This window comes from Anabrus simplex, chromosome X (assembly GCF_040414725.1).
Source record: "Anabrus simplex isolate iqAnaSimp1 chromosome X, ASM4041472v1, whole genome shotgun sequence".
NCBI classification, from domain to species: domain Eukaryota; kingdom Metazoa; phylum Arthropoda; class Insecta; order Orthoptera; family Tettigoniidae; genus Anabrus; species Anabrus simplex.
In genome coordinates, this window is record NC_090279.1 from 182,327,002 (window position 1) to 182,348,351 (window position 21,350).

The 21,350-nt window shown below is 39.8% G+C and overlaps 2 protein-coding genes across 3 annotated transcripts in view; one reads left to right on the top strand and one right to left on the bottom strand.

Annotated features, from left to right (window-relative positions):
- LOC136885923 (dehydrogenase/reductase SDR family member 11) overlaps positions 1 to 6,255 on the bottom strand; it is a 96,245-nt gene extending 89,990 nt beyond the window's left edge. Inside the window, exon 1 of one of the 2 annotated variants that reach the window (XM_068230693.1) lies at positions 6,057 to 6,243. In XM_068230693.1, coding sequence (XP_068086794.1) covers positions 6,057 to 6,188 — 132 coding nt within the window. In that variant the 5' untranslated portion in view covers positions 6,189 to 6,243. Of the gene's footprint in view, positions 1 to 6,056 lie in introns of both variants that reach the window. The other variant, XM_067158622.2, reaches the window with a different exon arrangement.
- Positions 6,256 to 15,862: 9,607 nt separating this feature from the next.
- Positions 15,863 to 21,350, top strand: part of LOC136885928 (uncharacterized) — a 78,934-nt gene continuing 73,446 nt past the window's right edge. The window contains exon 1 of the mRNA XM_068230945.1: positions 15,863 to 16,021. Within this exon, the coding sequence (XP_068087046.1) occupies positions 15,890 to 16,021 (132 nt within the window). The 5' untranslated portion in view covers positions 15,863 to 15,889. The remainder of the gene's footprint in view (positions 16,022 to 21,350) is intronic.

The following is a 21,350-nucleotide window of genomic DNA, read 5'->3' on the forward strand; positions in this document are numbered from 1 at the left end:
TTCACTTCTTTCTCGGGATCAAGTTGTTCAGTGACAATGGCACCCAGATATTTAAAAGTGGTTACTCTCTCAATCTGTCGGTTGTTTAGTTGTAAGATTGCCTCAGCATTGGCACGTCTGCTGAAGATCATGAACTTGGTCTTGTTTACATTTATTTTTAGTCCCATGTCCTCACTTACTGCACTGATATTATTGAGCAGGAGCTGGAGACCTTCAAAATTGTCACACAGGATGACTGTATCATCCGCATATCTTATGTTGTTAATTATGCCGTTACTACTTAAGGCATTTAAAGAGAATTAAATGTGGACGACATTGAAAGGACTAAACAGCATGGACATTACTAAACTATATTCGCACCTTTCTTACTTTGACGGCAACAGTAGTGTTGTGCTGTTGTTTACTTGTCTCATCCTTGAGCACTGTGATATTATGTAAGTAGTTAGCAGTTGTACAATGGACTCTGCACACACTTCTGTCTTCACAACGCCATTAACTTTGTTAGTGAGGGAGGACCTCAGCTATCATACTATAATATAGCGCTACCATAACAGTCGGGGTGGTAGCGTGTTTAGACAAAAGTACAAGTAACGATAAATAATCAGAAGTACGCAGTGGAATATGCAAAGATATATAGCGATACGGTAGAAAGCTCAGCATACTAGAATAATAATAATAATAATAATAATAATAATAATAATAATAATAATAATAATAATAATAATAATAAATGATGATGAGGAGTAGTATAAATCAAGGAAAATCGCGCAGTAAGGAAGAAGCTAGGCCAATACAAGATTACCAAAATAACAATGCGAAATAGAATATGTATTTAACAACCATAATTTAACAACAAGATAAATAATTGCAAGTAGAAGAAAAATCCAAAAGGGTGTGCCACATTTACAAATAATTATCCAATGGTACATAAAGGAAAGCCTGTTGAATAAATTGGAAGTGTACAATATACATCGAAACTGAACCCTGAAAGAGAAAAAGCATGAAAGGGAGGGGGAAGTGAAGTAGGATGAGGATTAGGACGGGGAAAGGATTTTCTTCGCCGGGTATTGCTGAATTTTAGTAATAGCATAGATCTAGGATGACATCAGAAAATAATTTACAATCGTCCGTAGCGCAGTGCGTGAATAGAAGCAGTCTAAGTTATGAGTTTTTAAAGGGAAGCATAACCACTCGACAGAAGAAAGTATTATAGCAGGCAATAGCCCGAATGAAAGTTTTGAGTCCAAATGCAGATAAATATTATAAGTCTTGCTCACCGAGTCGCTGTAGATAGAGTCCAGATGAAATTGACATGATTACAATAAGCACTGTTTTAGTGTGTGGTCCACCACTCCGCCACGAAGCCCGACTCAACGGTGGAAAGGCGGAGAGAGCAATTTATAGTAGAAAGGAAGATTCCAGAAAAAGAACGCAGGCTACAAGCCAGTGAGTTCTAGAAACATAATGTCACGTGGTTACACAGCGCACAGGCACAGCGAAGTGCAGCGAAGATGACGTAATCAATCAAGTAGACGACAGGTGAGTGAGGTGCATGGTGCGGCGAGAAGGAAGTAGAAGCGAGCAGCAGTAAACAAGGTAGGAATATGTAGAGTAGATTCGGCGATCGTAATAACTTTTATTCCTAAGCCTGTTATAGGAGAGGAAAGGGTAATAACAGCTGTTAAAATATAGAATTGGCTTACCTTTCTGCGAGTATAGTATTTCTGTCATATTGCATGTTTCGAAATTAAGCGCTATACTGTCACCGAGAATTTTGTTATTTTAGATAACCCCTCCTAGGATTGTAACTGCGACATAATATTTGGACGATAACATTATAATTATAATTTATGAATATTTTTGAACAAAAACCCGTATACCATATTTTGAAGTTCGCCTTCTTTTTCACATTTTGGAGTGCACCAAATGCCCGATTCGAAGTTTTTAGTGGACGAATTATCCGCATATCAAGCATAAGGCTAATCAACGTTACACATGGGAGGCTAGGTGTACCAGATCCATAATAGACTATATCTTAACCGACTTTGAATTCAGGAAATCTGTTAGGAATGTATGAGTTTTCCGGGGATTTTTCGATGATACAGACCACTATCTGATCTGTAGTGAACTAAGTATCTCTAGGCCTGGGGGAGAAAATGAAATCTGTCTGCAAAGGAATAAGGGTAGAAAATCTCCAGGACAAGAAAATTAGACAGAAGTACATGGATATGATCAGTGAGAAGTTTCGAACAGTGGACAGTAAGTAGGTTCAGGATATACAAAGAAAATGGGTGGCATACAGGGATGCTGTAGCAGAAACAGCAAGGGAATGCCTAGGAACAACTGTGTGTAAATATGGGAAAAGGCGAACATCTTGGTGGAATGATGAAGTGAGAGCAGCTTGTAAACGTAAAACGAAGGCTTTTCAGAAATGGCTCCAAACAAGCGCTGAGGCAGACAGGGATTTGTACGTAAATGAACGAAACAGAGTGAAACAAATAGTTGTTGAATCCAAAAAGAAGTCGTGGGAAGATTTTGGTAATAACCTGGAAAGGCTAGGGCAAGCAGCAGGGAAACCTTTCTGGACAGTAATAAAGAATATTACGAAGGGAGGGAAAAAGGAAATGAACAATGTTTTGAGTAATTCAGGTGAGTATTGAATAGGTTGAACCTCCAGTTATTTAATTTTTAACATCAATAATTTCAATACGGAACAATGAAATTTTTATCTTTAATTCAGGTGAACTCATAAAAGATCCCAGGGAATCACTGGAGAGGTGGAGGGAATATTTGGAACATCTTCTCAACGTAAAAGGAGATCTTCCTGGTAGTGTTGCGAACAGCCAAGCTCATAGGGAGGAGGAAAATGATGTTGGTGAAATTACGCTTGAGGAAGTAGAAAGGATGGTAAATAAACTCCATTGCCATAAAGCAGCAGTGATAGATGAAATTAGACTTGAGATGGTGAAGTATAGTGGGAAGGCAGGGATGAAATGGCTTCATAGAGTAGTAAGAATAGCATGGAGTGTTGGTAAGGTACCTTCAGATTGGACAAAAGCAGTAATTGCACCTACCTATAAGCAAGGGAACGGGAAGGATTGCAACAACTTTCGAGGTATCTCATTGATTAGTATACCAGGCAAAGTATTCACTGGAATCTTGGAACGGAGGGTTCGATCAGTGGTTGAGAGGAAGTTGAATAAAAACCAGTGTGGTTGCAGACCACAGAGGAGCTGTCAGGATCGGATTTTCAGTATGCGCCAGGTAAATGAAAAATGCTACGAGAGGAATAGGTAGTTGTGTTTATGTTTCGCAGATCAGGAGAAAGGATCTGACTGGGTACCGACGGAAAAAATGTCCGCCGTACTGGGGAACTATGGAATTAAAGGTAGATTATTAAAATTAATCAAAGGCATTTATGTTGACAATTGGGCTTCAGTGAGAATTGATGGTAGAATGAGTTCTTGGTTCAGGGTACTTACAGGAGTTAGACAAGGCTGTAATCTTTCACCTCTGCTGTTTGTAGTTTACGTGGATTATTTGCTGAAAGGTATAAAATAGCAGGGAGGGATTCAGTTCGGAGGAAATGTAGTAAGCAGTTTGGCCTATGCTGACGACTTGGTCTTAATGGCAGATTGTGCCGAAAGCCTGCAGTCTAATATCTTAGAACTTGAAAATAGGTGCAATGAGTATGGTATGGAAATTAGCCTTTCGAAGACTAAATTGATGTCAGTAGGAAAGAAATTCAACAGAATTGAATGTCAGATTGGTGATACAAAGCTAGAACAGGTCGATAATTTCAAGTATTTAGGCTGTGCGTTCTCCCAGGATGGTAGTATAGTAAGTGAGATTGGATCAAGGTGCCGTAAAGCTTAATGCAGTGAGCTCGCAGTTGCGATCAGCAGTATTCTGTAAGAAGGAAGTTAGCTCCCAGACGAAACTATTTCTACATAGGTCTGTTTTCAGACCAACTTTGCTTTATGGGAGCGAAAGCTGGGTGGACTCAGGATATATTATTCATAAGTTAGAAGTAACAGACATGAAAGTAGCGAGGATGATTGCTGGTACAAACAGGTGGGAACAATGACAGGAGGGTAGTCGGAATGAGGAGATAAAGGCTAATTTAGGAATGAACTCGATGGATGAAGCTGTACGCATAAACCGACTTCGGTGGTGGGGTCACGTGAGGCGAATGGAGGATAGGTTACCTAGGGGAATAATGGACTCTGTTATGGAGGTCAAGAGAAGTAGAGGGAGACCAAGGCGACGATGGTTAGACTCAGTTTCTAACGATTTAAAGATAAGAGGTATAGAACTAAATGAGGCCACAGCACTAGTTGCAAATAGAGGATTGTCGCGACGTTTAATAAATTCACAGAGGCTTGCAGACTGAACGCTGAAAGGCATACCAGTCCTTAATGATAATGTATGTATATAACGTATGTATTATCCGCTAATGTTCGCAAAGCTCTCAATGTAGGTAATCGTTCCGTTACCGCCGCAGAAAATATGGTCCCATTACCTACTATTATCTATCAATCAATCAATCAATCAATCAATCAATCAATCAATTAATCAATCAATCAATCAATCAATCAATCAATCAATCAATCAATCAATCAATCAATCAATCAATCAATCAATCAATCAATCTGTTGTTAACCTTGTCTTTTCTTAAATCATTGCAAATAATTTGGAAATTTATTGAACGTCTGCCTTGGTAAATTATTCCAACCCCTAACTCCTCTTCCTATAACCGAATATTTGCCCCAATTTATTGTCTTCGGTTGAGATCCCTCCCACTTTTAAAAACACCACTCAAATTTATTCGTCTACGGATGTCATAGCACGCCATCTCTCTACTGACAGCTTGGGACATGCCACTTGGTCGAGCAGCTCGTCTCCTTTCTCCCAAGTCTTCCCAGCCCAAACTTTGCAACATTTTCGTAACGCTACTCTTTTATCGGAAATCACCCAGAACAAAACGGGCTGTTTTTCTTCCGATTTCCTTTTCAGTTCTCGAATCAAGTAATCCTGGTGTGGGATCCATATCCTGGTCTTACCAGAGACTTATATGCCCTCACTTTTACAACCTTACTATAACCCCTAAATACCCTCAGAACCATATGCATAGATCTGTACCCTTTATTTATGTGATTACCCCAATGAAGAATGAATGAAAACCTACAACCTCTTTTTCAGTCATTGACCGGGTTAGGGAAAGAATGAATGAATCATAATTATATAGGCTATTAGTACGATGGGCCGGCCCCGTGGTGTAGGGGTAGCGTGCCTGCCTCTTACCCGGAGGCCCCGGGTTCGATTCCCGACCAGGTCAGGGAGTTTTACCTGGACCCGAGGGCTGGTTCGAGGTCCACTCAGCCTACGTGATTAGAATTGAGGAGCTATCTGACGGTGAGATAGCGGCCCCGGTCTAGAAAGCCAAGAACAAGGCCGAGAGGAATCGTCGTACTGACCACACGACACCTCGTAATCTGCAGGCCTTCGAGCTGAGCAGCGGTCGCTTGGTAGGCCAAGGCCCTCCAAGGGCTGTAGTGCCATGGGGTATGGTATGGTATTAGTACGATGGGGTCGCCACTCCCAAAGTGATTTATGAATGACTGATAAAATGCTATGAAATGAGAATGGAAAGTGTTTCTGGAGAGAAATATGACAGGGAAAACCGGAGTACCCGGAGAAAAACCTGTCCCGCCTCCGCTTTGTCTAGCACAAATCTCACATGGAGTGACCGGGATTTGAACCACGGTATGCAGCGGTGAGGGGCTGACGTGCTGCCATCTACACCACGGAAGCTCCTACACCTAGGTACTTACAGTAATGCCCATAAGGAACTTTCACCCCATGAACGCAGGAATTAAAATTAACATTGAGAGGACTTTTCCTATTTGTGAAGATGGCAACCTGACTTTTAACCCCGTTTACCATCATACCATTGCCTACTGTCCATCTCACAACGTTGTCGAGGTCTTTTTGCAGTTGCTCACAATCTTGTAACTTATTTATTAAACTAGGTTCTAATTCTATATTCTTCTCACCTCTATCTTGTCCACTCTCCGAGCCACAGCTACGACATGAACTCCGTGGTCTTGTAACTGGTAGGCTACAGCTGCTCCTATACCAGCACTAGTTCCAGTAACTAACGCGACACGCCCTGACCAACGCTCCATGATAATACTGTATTATGTACTCGCTCAGACGTTCGGCGCAATGCAACTAATGACGTGAAGGCTACGGCTTATAACGTGTACTGTACACAGGCGTCTTCGCTCGACCTTGAAGGAGAGTCAGATAGCTCTGTCTTTTTTTTTTTATCACTTATCAGGGGTAACCACTCTACGTGAGTGTGTACTTAGAGTGTGTGCCACTAGATGACTGGGCAAGTTTTTCTTTTTCATAATATTGTGCAATAGTGTTAAAGCTAAAACTGGTTGAAGTCCTAACCCAATCGCACGTCAAAATTACCATTAAAATCAAAAACCGGCTATTGGGCAAAATGTATATGATTTATTTGTTCAAATATAATACAGACGATTTAATAGAGGTTCATTTCGGAGCTTTGGAGTTGTATACGTCAAATACGATTTCTAACGGGAAACCAAAAGTCAAAGCCTTGTGATTGGGCAGTACCGTATTAATTGTGGAAGGATTTAAATTAAAGTAATACTAATTTTAAAGATCTTAGGGCCTATTTTCAAGATTTTAGTGTCTTTTTGCTGTCTATTTAGCAGTTTTTAAATGCGCAGGTATAACAAAATCCTCAAGCTGAAATAAGGACCGAAAATACAAAAAAAATTAGCAGACAAGCCAAATTATCTATCTCGTAAACATCATCGGTGATAGCAGAAGTGCCCATGAGGTGAAGAAGAGAATATAAAGGAATCCTTCCAGAGCAAAAAAAAAAAAAAAATAATGGTTACCGATAAGTACGTAAATTCGGAACAAGTTGGTGAAAAAATGCATTTGATCCACCAGATGGAGACTTCGAAGGCAAAACCTGTGGGACACATCATCAGGCATTGTAATTTCCTTCGTAGTATTTTGGAAGGAAAAGTTGTTGGGAAAAGGAGGAGAGGACGTCTAAGAGAGTGCCATTTTATAAACTTGGCTATGAGAATGACCTGAAGTTCTTATACAGAGCTAAGGAGAACTGCTGAAAATAGTACTTTTTTGACAAGGCTTAGCATTTAGAGAATAAATAAATAAATAAATAAATAAATAAATAAATAAATAAATAAATAAATAAATAAATAAATAAATTAATTAATTAAAAAATAAATAAACAAAGTGAGTGAATGTAAATTATAGGAGCTTTCTGAACTAAACAAGGTTCTACATGAGTACAAACTCAATGCCTTTTTGAAAATTCTCATTGTATGTCCAACCATTATCCCGGTTCTCTAATCGGTCGTGTATGAGGCGAGATGAATCCTCGTAGTGAATTTTATGACCGGATGCCCTTCCTGACGTCAACCTCATCAGAAGAGTTACTGAGATGAAATGACGTGATGTATCATAGTAGGAAGGGAGAGGGTGAATCCTGGTACCGACACAGTCTACTCCTATCGAATAGCTCCAAAGGGTCTGCTCAAGGCTTAACGTCTTCATCCGGTGGACGAATCACCATCACCTGACTATGCAGTCGACACAAAGTGTTTACAGTGCACTACGCCTTCTAGTAGCGGATAAAACAAGTCTGTTACTTTCATTGACATGTCTCGGTCTCATCCTTGAATTTGACGATATGACAGTGACTGGGGTATTTATTATTACTTGCTTTAGGTCGCACCGACACAGACAGGTCTTATGGCGACGATGGGATAGGAAAGGGCTAGGAGTGGAAAGTGGCTGTGACCTTAATTAAGGCGTGAAAGTGAGAAACAGCGGAAAACCATCTTCAGAGCAGCCGACAGTGGGGTTCGAACCCACTATCTCCCGAACGCAAGTGCAGCACGGCCACTTGCTCGGTACTGGGGTATGAGGGATGCTTGTAATGATGTTTCATGTAACCATTCCCTGAAGCCCATAGGGTTTGTTGGTGCCTCTATTTGAGTAGGCTTGACAGACTGATGTGTAATAGCAACTTTTGGCTTGGTGAGGAAAGCAACAGAAAACTGCTTCACTCACTGGGCCTCTTCAGTGACGTCGAGACCATTTATGACAGGTGATGGCGGAGCTTTTGAGGATCAAACCAGCCTCCGGGCTGAATACTCAACATAGAGAGGTTAGCTCTAAGTCCGACTGTCTTTGTCCATTGGAATAAACATGTTGCTCATTTTTACGTAGACTGAGTGTTTCTCAAGGTCACGTGCTCCTCCGTTTCTAAATTTTGGACCTGCCTACCGTGAATCGAAACCACGTCCTTCGGGATAAACGAGGATGCCTTTACCGCATCAGCAAGACATCCTATTCTCTGTATTGTACTTCCTTAAATGTATTATTTTATAGTCGTTTTTATCAACTGTACGTTGCCCAGTTGTACTTCCTCGTAAAAGATACATCAACTCGACCACGTGGCAAATTTATGGTTGAGGTTGTGATATTCGATTAGTCCCTTCATCATCAAAGAACCGATGACTATGATGATGACTTCACGTTGTAACAGCTGTAAGAGACCTAAGAATTTTGGAACAAAAATGGCGCCTAATCGTGAGGCTCAGCATTAGTCCATGGAGTACACATGATTAGCTATAAGTTCATTGAATAGTGTCTTTTGTTATTGTTTGGAAGTACACTGGTCGGGCTTTCGTGTGTCGAAGTATTTTTGTAAATAGAAGATTGTACAATTTTTGTCTATTATATGCCTCGAAGTGATCAACGTTGGACAAAAATCGAGGAAGTTCGATGGCAAACTTCCAAGCTATCGAGAGGGAATAAAATCATTTACGATAAGGGCAACGGGGCAGCTGGTGTTATGAATAGCAGCGCAGACTGAAGCAAACTCAGTGGCAACTTTTAACTTGTTTCTTTACTTGTATGGGTCATCAATAGCTTTCCATGCCAACTTATCCTGTGCTAACCATTTCATTTCCACGTAACTACGGCAAGTGACTTTAACCACAATGACATTTGTTTGTCAAGTATTAATGCAGCCCGCGGGCCAACATATTTCTAATGTTGCAAGTAGTGTAAATTACTGCAATCTTGCTTGGAGAGCGTCTGAGAGGAGAGATGTGTTCATTTCGATATCCAGAAACCCACCATCCCTAATTAAGATCATTACACGCCATTTTCAGTTCTGAAGTAGCTACTTGTATTCTTATTGACCTCTGTAAAGTGGCAAGTGATCTCCTTCCCGTGAAGAAAGTTCATCATAACCCGTTACCAACCGCAGCACAATAAAAGCACAGGGTAGACCAATCGTATTTCCTCACGAAACTAGGGGCCTAGGACCGCTTCGCGGCTTCTAACCGTCCAGACCAATGGTCTTGTCCAGATTCTATCCTAACTGTCCGCACGGCAAGAATCTTGTACAGATCCTATCCTAACCGTCAGCACGGCAAGAATCTTGTACAGATCCTATCCTAACCGTCCGCACGGCAAGAATCTTGTAGAGATCCTATCCTAACCGTCCGCACGGCAAGAATCTTGTACAGATCCTATCCTAACCGTCCGCACGGCAAGAATCTTGTACAGATCCTATCCTAACCGTCCAAACCAATCGTGTTTCCTCACGAAACTAGGGGCCTAGGGCCGCTTCGCGGCTTCTAACCGTCCAGACCAATGGTCTTGTCCAGATCTTATCCTAACCGTCCGCACGGCAAGAATCTTGTCCAGAGCTATCCTAACTGTCCACACGGCAGGAATCTTGTCCAGATCCTATCCTAACCGTGTTACACTGGTGTCACAATAATCACCACCACCAGCTATCGAAGCATAACACCGTATCCCCTGCCTGTCGTAAGAGGCGACTAAAAGGGGCCCCAGGGCCTCTGAACTTTACAGCGTAGGATGGCGTCCAGGAGGTCCTTAGCAAAGTCCTGGCATTGCTTCCACTTACTTGTGCCAGGCTACTAACTTTCATCTATATTATCCGACCTCCCTTGGTCAACTCTTGTTCTTTTCCGACCCCGACGATATTACGTGTGGAGGCCTAGAAGTCTTTAATTCTCATGCGCTTCGCGGCCCTTGTCTTCCTTTGCCCGATACCTTCATTTTTCGAAGTGTCGGACCCCTTCCATTTTTTTCTCTCTGATTCGTGTTATATAGAGGATGGTTGCCTAGTTGTACTTTCTCTTAAAACAATAATCACCACCACCACCTATCGAAGCATAGTTCTAAGTATAGAGGTTGGCAGCACTGAGCACTACTGGACAACATACTTTCCGAGAAGACCGCGAGCGAGTAAACAAACGACAGTCGTTACGCGTCTGTGAAAGTCTTGGCCCGCGGGCTGAAGTAATGATGTCTGTCATATTTAAGCGTTGGTCAATCGCTACTATTTTTACCCCGTATACCTCTCTCAAAAAGTAACTGAACAAGCCTTGGATGATCCAGATGTATCGTATCAATGTTTCTCTGGTGCACCGAGCTCAAGTTGAAGTTGAGTTGGGAGAAAATCAATTTGGACAGGGCTGAGTGGCTCAGACGGTTGAGGCGCTGGTCTCCTGACCCCAACCTGGCAGGTTTGATTCTGGCTCAGACCGGTGGTATTTGATGGTGATCAAATACGTCAGCCTCGTGTCGGTAAATTTACTGGCACGTAAAAGAGCTCTTGCGGGACACCAATAACATAATAATAATAATAATAATAATAATAATAATAATAATAATAATTGGAAAGAATCGCCAGCAGAACTGGCTTAAGAATTTCTGCAGAAAAAACAAAATTTTTAACAAATATTTGGGATGCACCAAAATTTCTGAAAACAGATATTGGCCAAATAGAGAGGGTAAAAAAATTCAAATATCTAGGGGAAATAATCCAAGAAAATGGTTTAGAAAAATCTGCAGTAGAGGAGAGGGTACATAAAATGGAGAGAGCTTATGGTGTCACCAAAGATATCTACAATAAAAGATGCCTATCCAAAAATGCAAAAATAAGGCATTACAACACAGTAGTGAAGCCAGAATGCCTATATGCAAGCGAGTGTCTGGCATTAAACTATAATTTAGATAAGCTAGAAATACTAGAAAGGCGAATCATGAGGAAAATATTAGGCCCACAAAACACAGCAGAAGGTTGGAAATTACGAAGTAATGCTGAAATATATCAAAAAATAGAAAATATATCAGATGTAATGAGGAAAAGGAGACTTATGTTTTTTGGACATTTATATCGAATGCAAGATAGTAGATTAACCAGTAAGATTTTCAGATATTTGTGGAGTAAGAAATCAACGACAAGCTGGGTCAATGAAGTAAGAAAGGATTTAGAAAAAAACAATATAACAACAGAAGAAATAAATAATAGAGAAGGCTTTCGGGAAAAAGTATTGAAAATAGAAGGATTCCAAGGTAGGAAAGTAAAAAAGACTGGTTCAAAGTGGTCTGAAGACAGAAAGAAGAAACATAGTGAACAGATGAAAGCGTACTGGAAGAAAAGGAAAGAACAAAGAAGAAGGAATTGAAATTGGCACGTGGTCCTCTGGTGGCCCATTCGAAAGAATAATAATAATAATAATAATAATAATAATAATAATAATAAATTGTATTATTATATATAATATATTATAATATTATTATAATTTATTATTATTATTATCATCATCATCATCATCATCATCATCATAATCATCTCTGGTGATGGGGCTTCGATACCTATCCCGCATGTTTGGAATCACAGAAAAATGATGTATACTTATAAAAAGGAATTAAAATTGAGATGGTGTAAATTTGCGAAATGAGGTTGCAATTGATTGCTCAGATGAAGGTAATGTTCATATTGTCTCCATATTGTCTCCAGTAGAGCTCACATCATGAGTGGCTACAGGGGCTGCTACATTCAGTGAAAATCACGAAGTTTGGGACTATCATAAAGTGGGCCAGATTCGATCGTTCTGTCTTTGACATTTACAATAAGATACAGAACTTGAACACTAGAAAATCGGCTGGAATTGATAAGATTTCTGGAGATAATACTAAAGACAATGGGTTGGGATATAGTACCATATCTGAACTATTTATTTGATTATTGTTTGCATGAAGGATCTATACCAAATGAATGGAGAGTTGCTATAGTAGCCCCTGTGTATAAAGGAAAGGGTGATAGACATAAAGCTGGAAATTGCAGGCCAGTAAGTTTGACATGAGTTGCATGTAAGCTTTGGGAAGGCATTCTTTCTGATTATATTAGACATGTTTGCAAAATTAATAACTGGTTCGATAGAAGGCAGTTCGTGTTTAGGAAAGGTTATTCCACTGAAGCTCAGCTTGTAGGATTTCAGTAAGATATAGCAGATATCCTGGATTCAGGAGGTCAAATGGACTGTATCGCGATTGACCTGTCTAAAGCATTTGATAGGGTGGATCATGGGAGACTACTGGCAAAAATGAGGCAATTGGACTGGACAAAAGAGTGACTGAATGGGTTGCTATATTTCTAGAAAATAGATCTCAGGGAATTACAGGATTTATCTGACCCTGTAATAATTAAGAGGGGAATTCCTTTAGGCAATATTATTGGACCTTTATATTTTCTTATATATATCAATGATATGAGTGAAGAAGTGGAATCTGAGATAAGGCTTTTTGCGGATGATACTATTCTATATAGAGTAATAAATAAGTTACAAGATTGTGAGCAACTGAAAAATGACCTCGATAATGTTGTGAGATGGACAGTAGGCAACGGTATGATGATAAACGGGGTTAAAAATCCGTTTGTGAGTTTCAAAAATAGGAAAAGTCCTTTCTATTTTATTTACTGCGTTGATGGGGTGAAGGTTCCTTTTGGGGATCATTGTAAGTATCTAGGTGTTAATATAAGGAAAGATTTTCATTGGGGTAATCACATAAATCGGATTGTAAATAAAGGGTACGTATCTCTGCACATGGTTATGAGGGTGTTTACGGGCTGTAGTAAGGATGTAAAGGAGGGGGCATACAAGTTTCTGGTAAGACCCCAACTAGAGTATGGTTCCAGTGTATGGTACTCTCACCAAGATGTCTTGATTCAAGAACTGGAAAAAATCCAAAGAAAAGCAGTTCGATTTGTTCTGGGTGTTTTCCGACAAAAGAGCAGCGTTACAAAAATGTTGCAAAGTTTGGGCTGGGAAGACTTGGGAGAAAGGAGACGAGCTGCTCGACAAAGTGGTATGTTCCGAGTTGTCAGTGGAGAGATGGCGTGGAATGACATCAGTAGACAAATATGTTTGAGTGATGTCTTTGAAAGTAAGAAAGATCATAATATGAAGATAAAGTTGGAATTGAAGAGGACAAATTGGGGCAAATATTAGTTTATAGAAGAGGAATTAGGGAATGGGATAACTTACCACGGGAGATGTTCAATAAATTTCCAATTTCTGTGCAATAATTTAAGAAGAGGCTAGGAAACAACAGATAGGTAATTTGCCACCTGGGCGACTGCCCTAAATGCAGATCAGTATTGATTGATTGATTGATTGATTGATTGATTGATTGATTGATTGACGTGAACACACGTTGGCCGTCGAGAAATTAAGTTTCCCCATTTCTCTTCTTGTAAACATATTTAGTCGGGAAATATAAACATGCACGACAGATCTATGAAGTAGCAATCATATACCGGCCGGACAAGTCCCGCCTGTTGTCAGTAGCGTAGTAGCAGTGGTTCGTGTTATTTTTTCCGTCGCCTGCGAGGTTCGATCTGTGGTGAAGTTTCTACGGAAATTGCGATGGGCCGCAATTTCGGGTGACGACAAGAATCCGGAATACAAAACAACTTAAAAAATACCTAATAGAAATGTAATGTTATCATTTGTATAGGTCTTACCAAACGTTTTAAGGGCACCTGCATATTTCATTAACATGATTGCTGTCCTTAAACTTTTAGTCTTAGGCATATGATTGTTTACAGGGAACTAGAGCATATTTAGAGGAACATTTGCTGATATATTTTTTAAAAATATCGTCCTTTGTTTCGAAGTTATTGAAATTCTTGTTTATAATAATTGGAAAGAAAATAGGCTAACTATTTTTTATATTTGAGGAGACCTGGACATACAATATGGGGATTGCAGTGATAATTTTTGTCGTGGAGAGACACAAAGAAGCAGAATATATTGTCATTGAAAAATATCCCCCGTTTTATAGCTCACAACAGAACCACAGAAAGTGGTAAAAACCAATCATTCCTTGTCCTTCGATGGACAGGAAACTCATACTGTCCAGCCAACGTCAAGGAATGTTTTTTTTGCCACTTTCTGTGGTTCTGTTTCGAGCTATTAAATGGGGGATATTTTTAAATGAAACATATTCAGTTGTTCTATTACAGTTATAAATATTGCTCAGGTATCTGTGTTCCTCCATAACAAGGATTATTAATGTACTGTCCAGAGCTTGTCAAGTATAAAAAAATAGCTATTTTCTTTCCAATTATTATAAACAAGAACTTCAATAACTTCAAAGCAAAGAACGATATTTTAATGAAAATGTCACCAATGTTCCTCTAAATATGATCTAGTTCGCTGCAAACAATCGTATGTCTGGGACTAATAGTTTAATTAAGGACAGGAATCATGTTCATGAAATATGCAGGTGTCCTTAAACTTTTGGTAGGACCTGTATGTTGTGTCGCTTTGTATAATGGGAGTAGGATTTGTCCAGGGGACACCAGAGGCCTGTACGCCACTTCGTGACGTGACCTAACCTAACCTAACCTAACCTAACCTAACCTAACCTAACCTATGCAGACTAAAATGGTGTTCGTCCGCACGGCAAGCCTTGTGTAGTACATTGTGACGTCGTCCGAACCACGCTATGGTGGATTTCTAACCTATCTTTCGCGGAAAGCGTACCGAAGTTTTACCTTAGAGAAGAATACTGAAGGTGAGTTGGATAGGTCAAACCATAAATGAAGATTTACTGAATCGTGCTTTTCTTTTGTGGGTGGGATCTATAGAATATAACCAAGGTATACTCTGCCTGTCGTAAGAAGCGAAGGGGTGTGTAAGGCTCCTCACCTTCACCTGTCCTATCCGACCTCCCTTGGTCAACTCTTGTTCTTTACTGACTCCAACGGTATTAGGTTTGCGATGCCTAGGGAACACCACCAAAAAACTTCGATCTTTTGAGATGTCTGTTCAGAATATATTGGGTTCACAGAATACGTAACACTAAAGTACTCCAACGCCTGAACAATCAGCTAAAGGTCATCCACATCAAAAAGAAGAAATTTGAGTACTTTGACCATATCATTTGAAATGATGGGCTCCTTCAGCTTATCTTACAAGGTAAAATGGAAGGAGGGAGAAGTAGGGGAAGAAGGCGAATATCTTGACTAAGGAATCCACGAGAATGGTATTGGCTCAGTATCCCCACTCATTTTCGAGTTGCTGAGAACAAGAACCAGATCGCTCTGGCAACAGCCGACATCCAATGAGGATATGGTACAGAAAGAAGAAGAAGAAATCGTAGAGAGTCCTTCATTTCCACATCGATACCACAATTTTTTGAAGTGTCAGACCTCTTCGAGTTTCCTTCTAATTCGTGTTAATAGAGGGCGGTTGCTCAGTTGTACTTCCTCTTAAAACAGTAATCACCACCACCAGCTTACTTCGTGCCAGCTAGTGTGTAACTGGTCGAATATTAGGCACAGTCATCATTTGACTCTCAAGGGCGCTCGTAATTGGCATGGCAGCTGATATGCTGTATCTGGCCTTGGGGAATATAAAAGGAGCGCTCCAACACATCGCGAGTACAGTAGAAAGCAAGTTACTATCAGGCACATATCATGGAGCGTTGGTCAGGTCGTGTAGCTTTAGTGACAGGAGCCAGTGCTGGTATAGGAGCAGCTGTAGCCTACCAGTTACAAGACCACGGAGTTCATGTCGTAGCTGTGGCCCGGAGAGTGGACAAGATAGAGGTGAGTGGGGAATACAACTTTAACATCACATGAATTTTATAATATATTATTGGCTTTACGTCCCACTAACTACTTATACGGTTTTCCGAGATGGCCGAGGTGCCGGAATTTTGTCCCGCAGGAGTGCTTTTACGTGCGAGTAAATCTACCAACATGGGGCTGACGTATTTGAACACCAACTTGGACTCAGAAAGCCAGCGCCTTAACCGTCTGTGCCATTAGATGAATTTAATTACGTCTCAGTTTATTGGTTGCTATAATAATAATAATAATAATAATAATAATAATAATAATAATAATAATAATAATAATTTCGTGTGGCTATTTCTAGAAGAGGGCAGCTCTTGTACGGCAGACACTCCGATGAGAATGAGCCATGTGTAGGTAACTGCGTGTTATTGTGGTGGAGGATAGTGTTGTGTGTGGTGTGTGGGTTGCCGCCGAGCCATTGGAATTAACCAATGAAAGTTAAAATCCCGGCCCGGCCAGGAATTGAACCCGGGACCCTCGCCTCTGAACCGAAGACCATTCAGCCAACGACTCGAACAAACACGTGTCCTCATACCATTTCAACGACATACCAGCCCGCAGTACTGGGAATCGAACCTGGGCCCCCGAGGTAGCTAATAACACTAACCGTTACGCTACGGAGGCGGATGTTGCTACTATGACAACACATAATATTACATTAAAATATCCTAATGATGCTTTATGTTCTAAAAAACCTTCGCTTTTTCATCTAGAATACATCTATTTTTATGATCCAGTACGAGCTCTCTCGGTAAAATATCTGTGATTCCCCAAAAAGTTTGCGGTAAGCTGTCACTATTGCAACGGCAGCAGGTTTTTGAGGGTTTTGAAGGCTTACTTTTTACAAATAAAATACAGATATTACGTGGATAATAAATGCTATTCATAGAACGTGATACACTTGGAATGAGGGTGAATAACTCGGTGTGGTATGGGTCTGTGATACGAGTAATAAGAGACGTAATTTAAGAGTATCCCTGCCTGCCGTAAAAGGCGACTAAAAGGGCCCCAGGGGATCTGAAGTTTGGAGCGTTGGTTGGTGACCACGGGGCCCTTAGCTGAGTCCTGGCATTGTTTCCACTTACTTGTGTGCTCCTCACTTTTATCTATCCTATCCGACCTCTCTTGGTCGACTCCTTTTCTTTTCCGACCCCGACGCTATTAAATTTGCGAGGATTAGGGAGTCTTTCATTTTCACGCCCTTCCTGGCCCTTGTCTTCCTTTGGTCGATATCTTCATTTTTCGAATTGTCGGATCCCTTCCATGTTTTGCCTCTGATTAGTGTTATATAGAGGATGGTTGCCTGGCTGTACTTCCTCTTAAAACAATAATTACCACCACCACCCCACAACTGACCACGATGTATTCACAACGACAGCTAACCTCCAAGTGAGAGCGCGAGTCAATAAAGCGCCATCTTATTACAGAGTATGCGTGTGACGTCAGATATTTAGCACAAATTTCGCTATTTCATGGAAACTACGTTTTCAGGTGTTCAATTATTATTATTATTATTATTATTATTATTATTATTATTATTATTATTATTATTATTACTATTATTATTATTATTATTATTATTATTATTATCATCATCATCATCATCATCATCATCATTGTTCCGGGGTATATGTGGAACGCAGAGAGATGAAAGAAGGTGTGGGCTTGAATGGGTCTATCTACCATATCAAAGATTAATTTACAACTTTAAAAATAAAGGTTATATTTCATTTCAGATCTCAAACTTAACAAAATTCTTCACTATGTGAATGTACAAAATGTCAGGTACAAAATAGCAAACAAGAATAGAAACCCAAGGGTTGGAAATTACAAGTTTTGAGCTTCCAGCTCCAATTCACAAGTTTACAACGTCGCAAACGTTGCGTTTGGTTAGATCAGGAGAGATATCTCCCAAGACACAGTTCAAGAGCACTTTGATCCAAAGGTTACAAATACGGCCTTCCAAAGGCCCCACTCAATATTACACCAATATCAGAAAGAGGTTACATGCTCTATAAATTTTACCAAGGAGACTGTGCTCCCAATTACTTACAGCCTACTCAAGGCAACATTACACAAAATCTTACAATCTGGCCTCTCTAGGCACAACCTACAATTTACAATCTAGTTAATACAGGGGTATCTAGTACCCATACTACTGGGCCTACGTGAAAAAGAAGAACAGGTTAATATTACTGGCCCTAACTCAAAATGTATGGAGGCGTACACTCGCGTTCTTTGAAAACCAAGTTTTAAAACCCTACTTGGGCTACGTCGACCACTCCACCTCAAGTGCTCAGGCTAGCAAGGAGGCCCCTATTGTCAACACATAATCAGGTCCAACTTGCATCAATATAACTCCACCTCCCAATCAAGAAAGCTATTATAATGTGGCATCATCACAACACTATTTTATGTATATTATGCACATAATTTTATTCGCATAGCCGCTTACGGTCTTTTATAATTGACAATTCGTTGTTTTGAACAACAGTTTTAACATATGATTTTAATTGGACTTCATGCTTCACATCATGTTCACACTGCACCATTTTAACATTGAAGAGTGACAAGACGCTATTACGCCGCGTCACAGGATACAAAGACATTGCATTTACTTATTTTAATGTGTCCTCGCCTTATTTTTAATGTTATGTATTTGTATTTGTGACTGAAGATGTCCTATAAGAGGATGAAGCATGTTTCACGAGTGTAATTTAATGTAGTCTTTTTAATAAAGACAATTACGTATTGTAAAGGTAGAATTATAAAATCTAAATTTTCACAAGTTGGACACGAATGCAGTCACAGATACAAACATGATAAGACTCAATAGTATTAAAGGGTATCGTAATTAATATTTGATCGGCAGGGTCAATGGAACATTATTTGTCACAGGACGAAAATTGTCACCTATAACCTCAACCAAAGGTATGGTAGTATACTTGTTTAGCATGGATCTGTTTTTGAATTCACTTTCACTATACTTCATTGGAACATTTGGCCGACGATGATATACTCGTGGTCGTTTTAGACTGTTTACCATTTCTACAATTTCTTCGTCGGAAGAAGATGAGAAAGCCATAGAAAATTTTAACAAACACAATTTTAGCTGCTGATACTGTAGTACTGTGCACGCGTCCACCAGTTAACAAATATCTCTGTTCTGTAAAAATGGGACATGTAACTGCAAGTACTGAGCCTTTTTCTTAAAAGGGACATTACACACATCCTGTTAAATATCGGTTATGCATTTATTATTATTATTATTATTATTATTATTATTAATATTATTATTATTATTATTCGATAGGGTACTGTACATAATACTGTACTTCCTACGTTTCGTAAAAGGAAAGGTGTCAAGAATACAGTACTATTTTAAAGAAGATACTGGATATTGAAGAAGCAACTCTTTCAAGATTTATTGATGAAGTAGCTGAATTACCCGTCGTTGATGGATGGCCATTTATAGCTACAACAACCACCACCACCAGACTGTGAAACCAAACCACGCTGACACAGGCTAAGGACTTGTGTGCTTCGTTCATTCATTCTTTTTTCTTTCAGAAATTTTTAGCCCATGCCTGCTTCCGTGAGTTTTATTACTATCTGCGCGGTTCATTTTCGGTTCATAAATCAAGAAAAAAATTCCCGTTATTTGAAATATGATTCTGCACATGCATTGGATTTCTAATAAAACCCTCATTGCCGTTCAGTATTTTGAAATAGCACTTATACTCCTGACCTATTTTCCTACTACAATTTGCATTCCTTCCCTAAAGGGGGAGGTGGAATTCCTAGGGCCAGTTTCATCAACTAGTGTTAAAAATCCGCTAACGTGGCGTTAGTTAACGCTTTGTTAGGATTTTAACATGGCGTTATGGAACGCGTTTCACAGGACATTAAAATAAGCTCGTTATCTAACGTGGCGTCAGAAGCGTTTTCCTTTAACGATACAGTCAACAGTGTGTAACATTAAGATTATTTCACTCTTCTGAACGGTGCCGGGCAGAATTTTATTCATTTGTCACCTTTGACCTGGACTCTTATTTGCGCGGAATAAGAGGTCTCATTTAAAACTGAACATACTTGGTAATAGGACGATATAGTAAATTAGACTACTTACTGAAGAAAATGATAGTGGAAGGTGACAGGAAAAAACGTGTTGTGGGGGGGGGGATAATTTTACTTCACTGGAGAAAGAGATTATTGTCAATTTGCTTTCTAAATATGGAGGAATTTCGGAGTTAAAAGAAAAGAAAATGGCATATCCCTGGATGGAAAAGAAAACCCGTGAAATGAGTTAGCAAATGAATTCAATAACCACTGGAATGTGACCACACGGCCAGTAAAATAAATAAAATACCGGTTCGACAACCTGAAAAGTAAAGCTAAAATAAATATTCAGGGACAATTTGGAACGTGGAACAGTACAACACTAGAGGTGATACATTTGTCGGAACATCTACAAAGATGACTTTGGAGTTTATTAAATTAATAACAATAATAATAATGTTCAGGGGAGAAATTCCAGTCTGCGTTCAAATTAAGACAGGAATGAGACAAAGAGACGGGTTCCCTCCTCTGATTTTCAACTGTGTTCTGGAGAAAGTTATTCTAGAATTGCGTAAACATCTGAGTAATGAAGGTGCTGAGAATGGGGTTAGACTAGGTTGTAAGAGAAACAATCTAACAATTGGAGCCTTCGCGGATGATTGGCGATTTTTTAATTCACTTGACGCAGCCGAAAACCAAATAATCCAACTTCAGATGCAAGCGGCTAAGGCTGATTTCATTTGAGAAAACACAGTTCATAACAAAGACAAGCAATCAAAGGCATTTATATTGACAATTGGGCTGCAGTGAGAATTGAAAGCGGAATGCGTTCTTGGTTCAAGGTACTTACAGAGGTTAGAAAAGGCTGTGTTCTTTCATCTTTGTTTTTGATACTTTATATGGATAATTTCCTGAAAGGTATAACGTTGCAGGGAGGGATTCAGTTAGGTGGAAATGTAATTATCGGTTTGGCTTATGCTGATGACTTGGTCGTAATGGCAGATTGTGCTGAAAGCCTGAAGTCTAATATCCAATACTTTGAAAATAGTTGCAATGATCATGGTATGGAAAGGAACCTTCCCAAAACGAAACTGATGTCAGTAGGTAAGAAATCCAACAGTACTGAATGTCAGATTGGGGATACAAAGCTGGAACATGTAGATAATTTAAAGTATTTAGGATGTGTTCTCCCAGGATGGTAGTGTAGTGAGAAGGAATCAAAGTGCAGTAAAGCTAATGC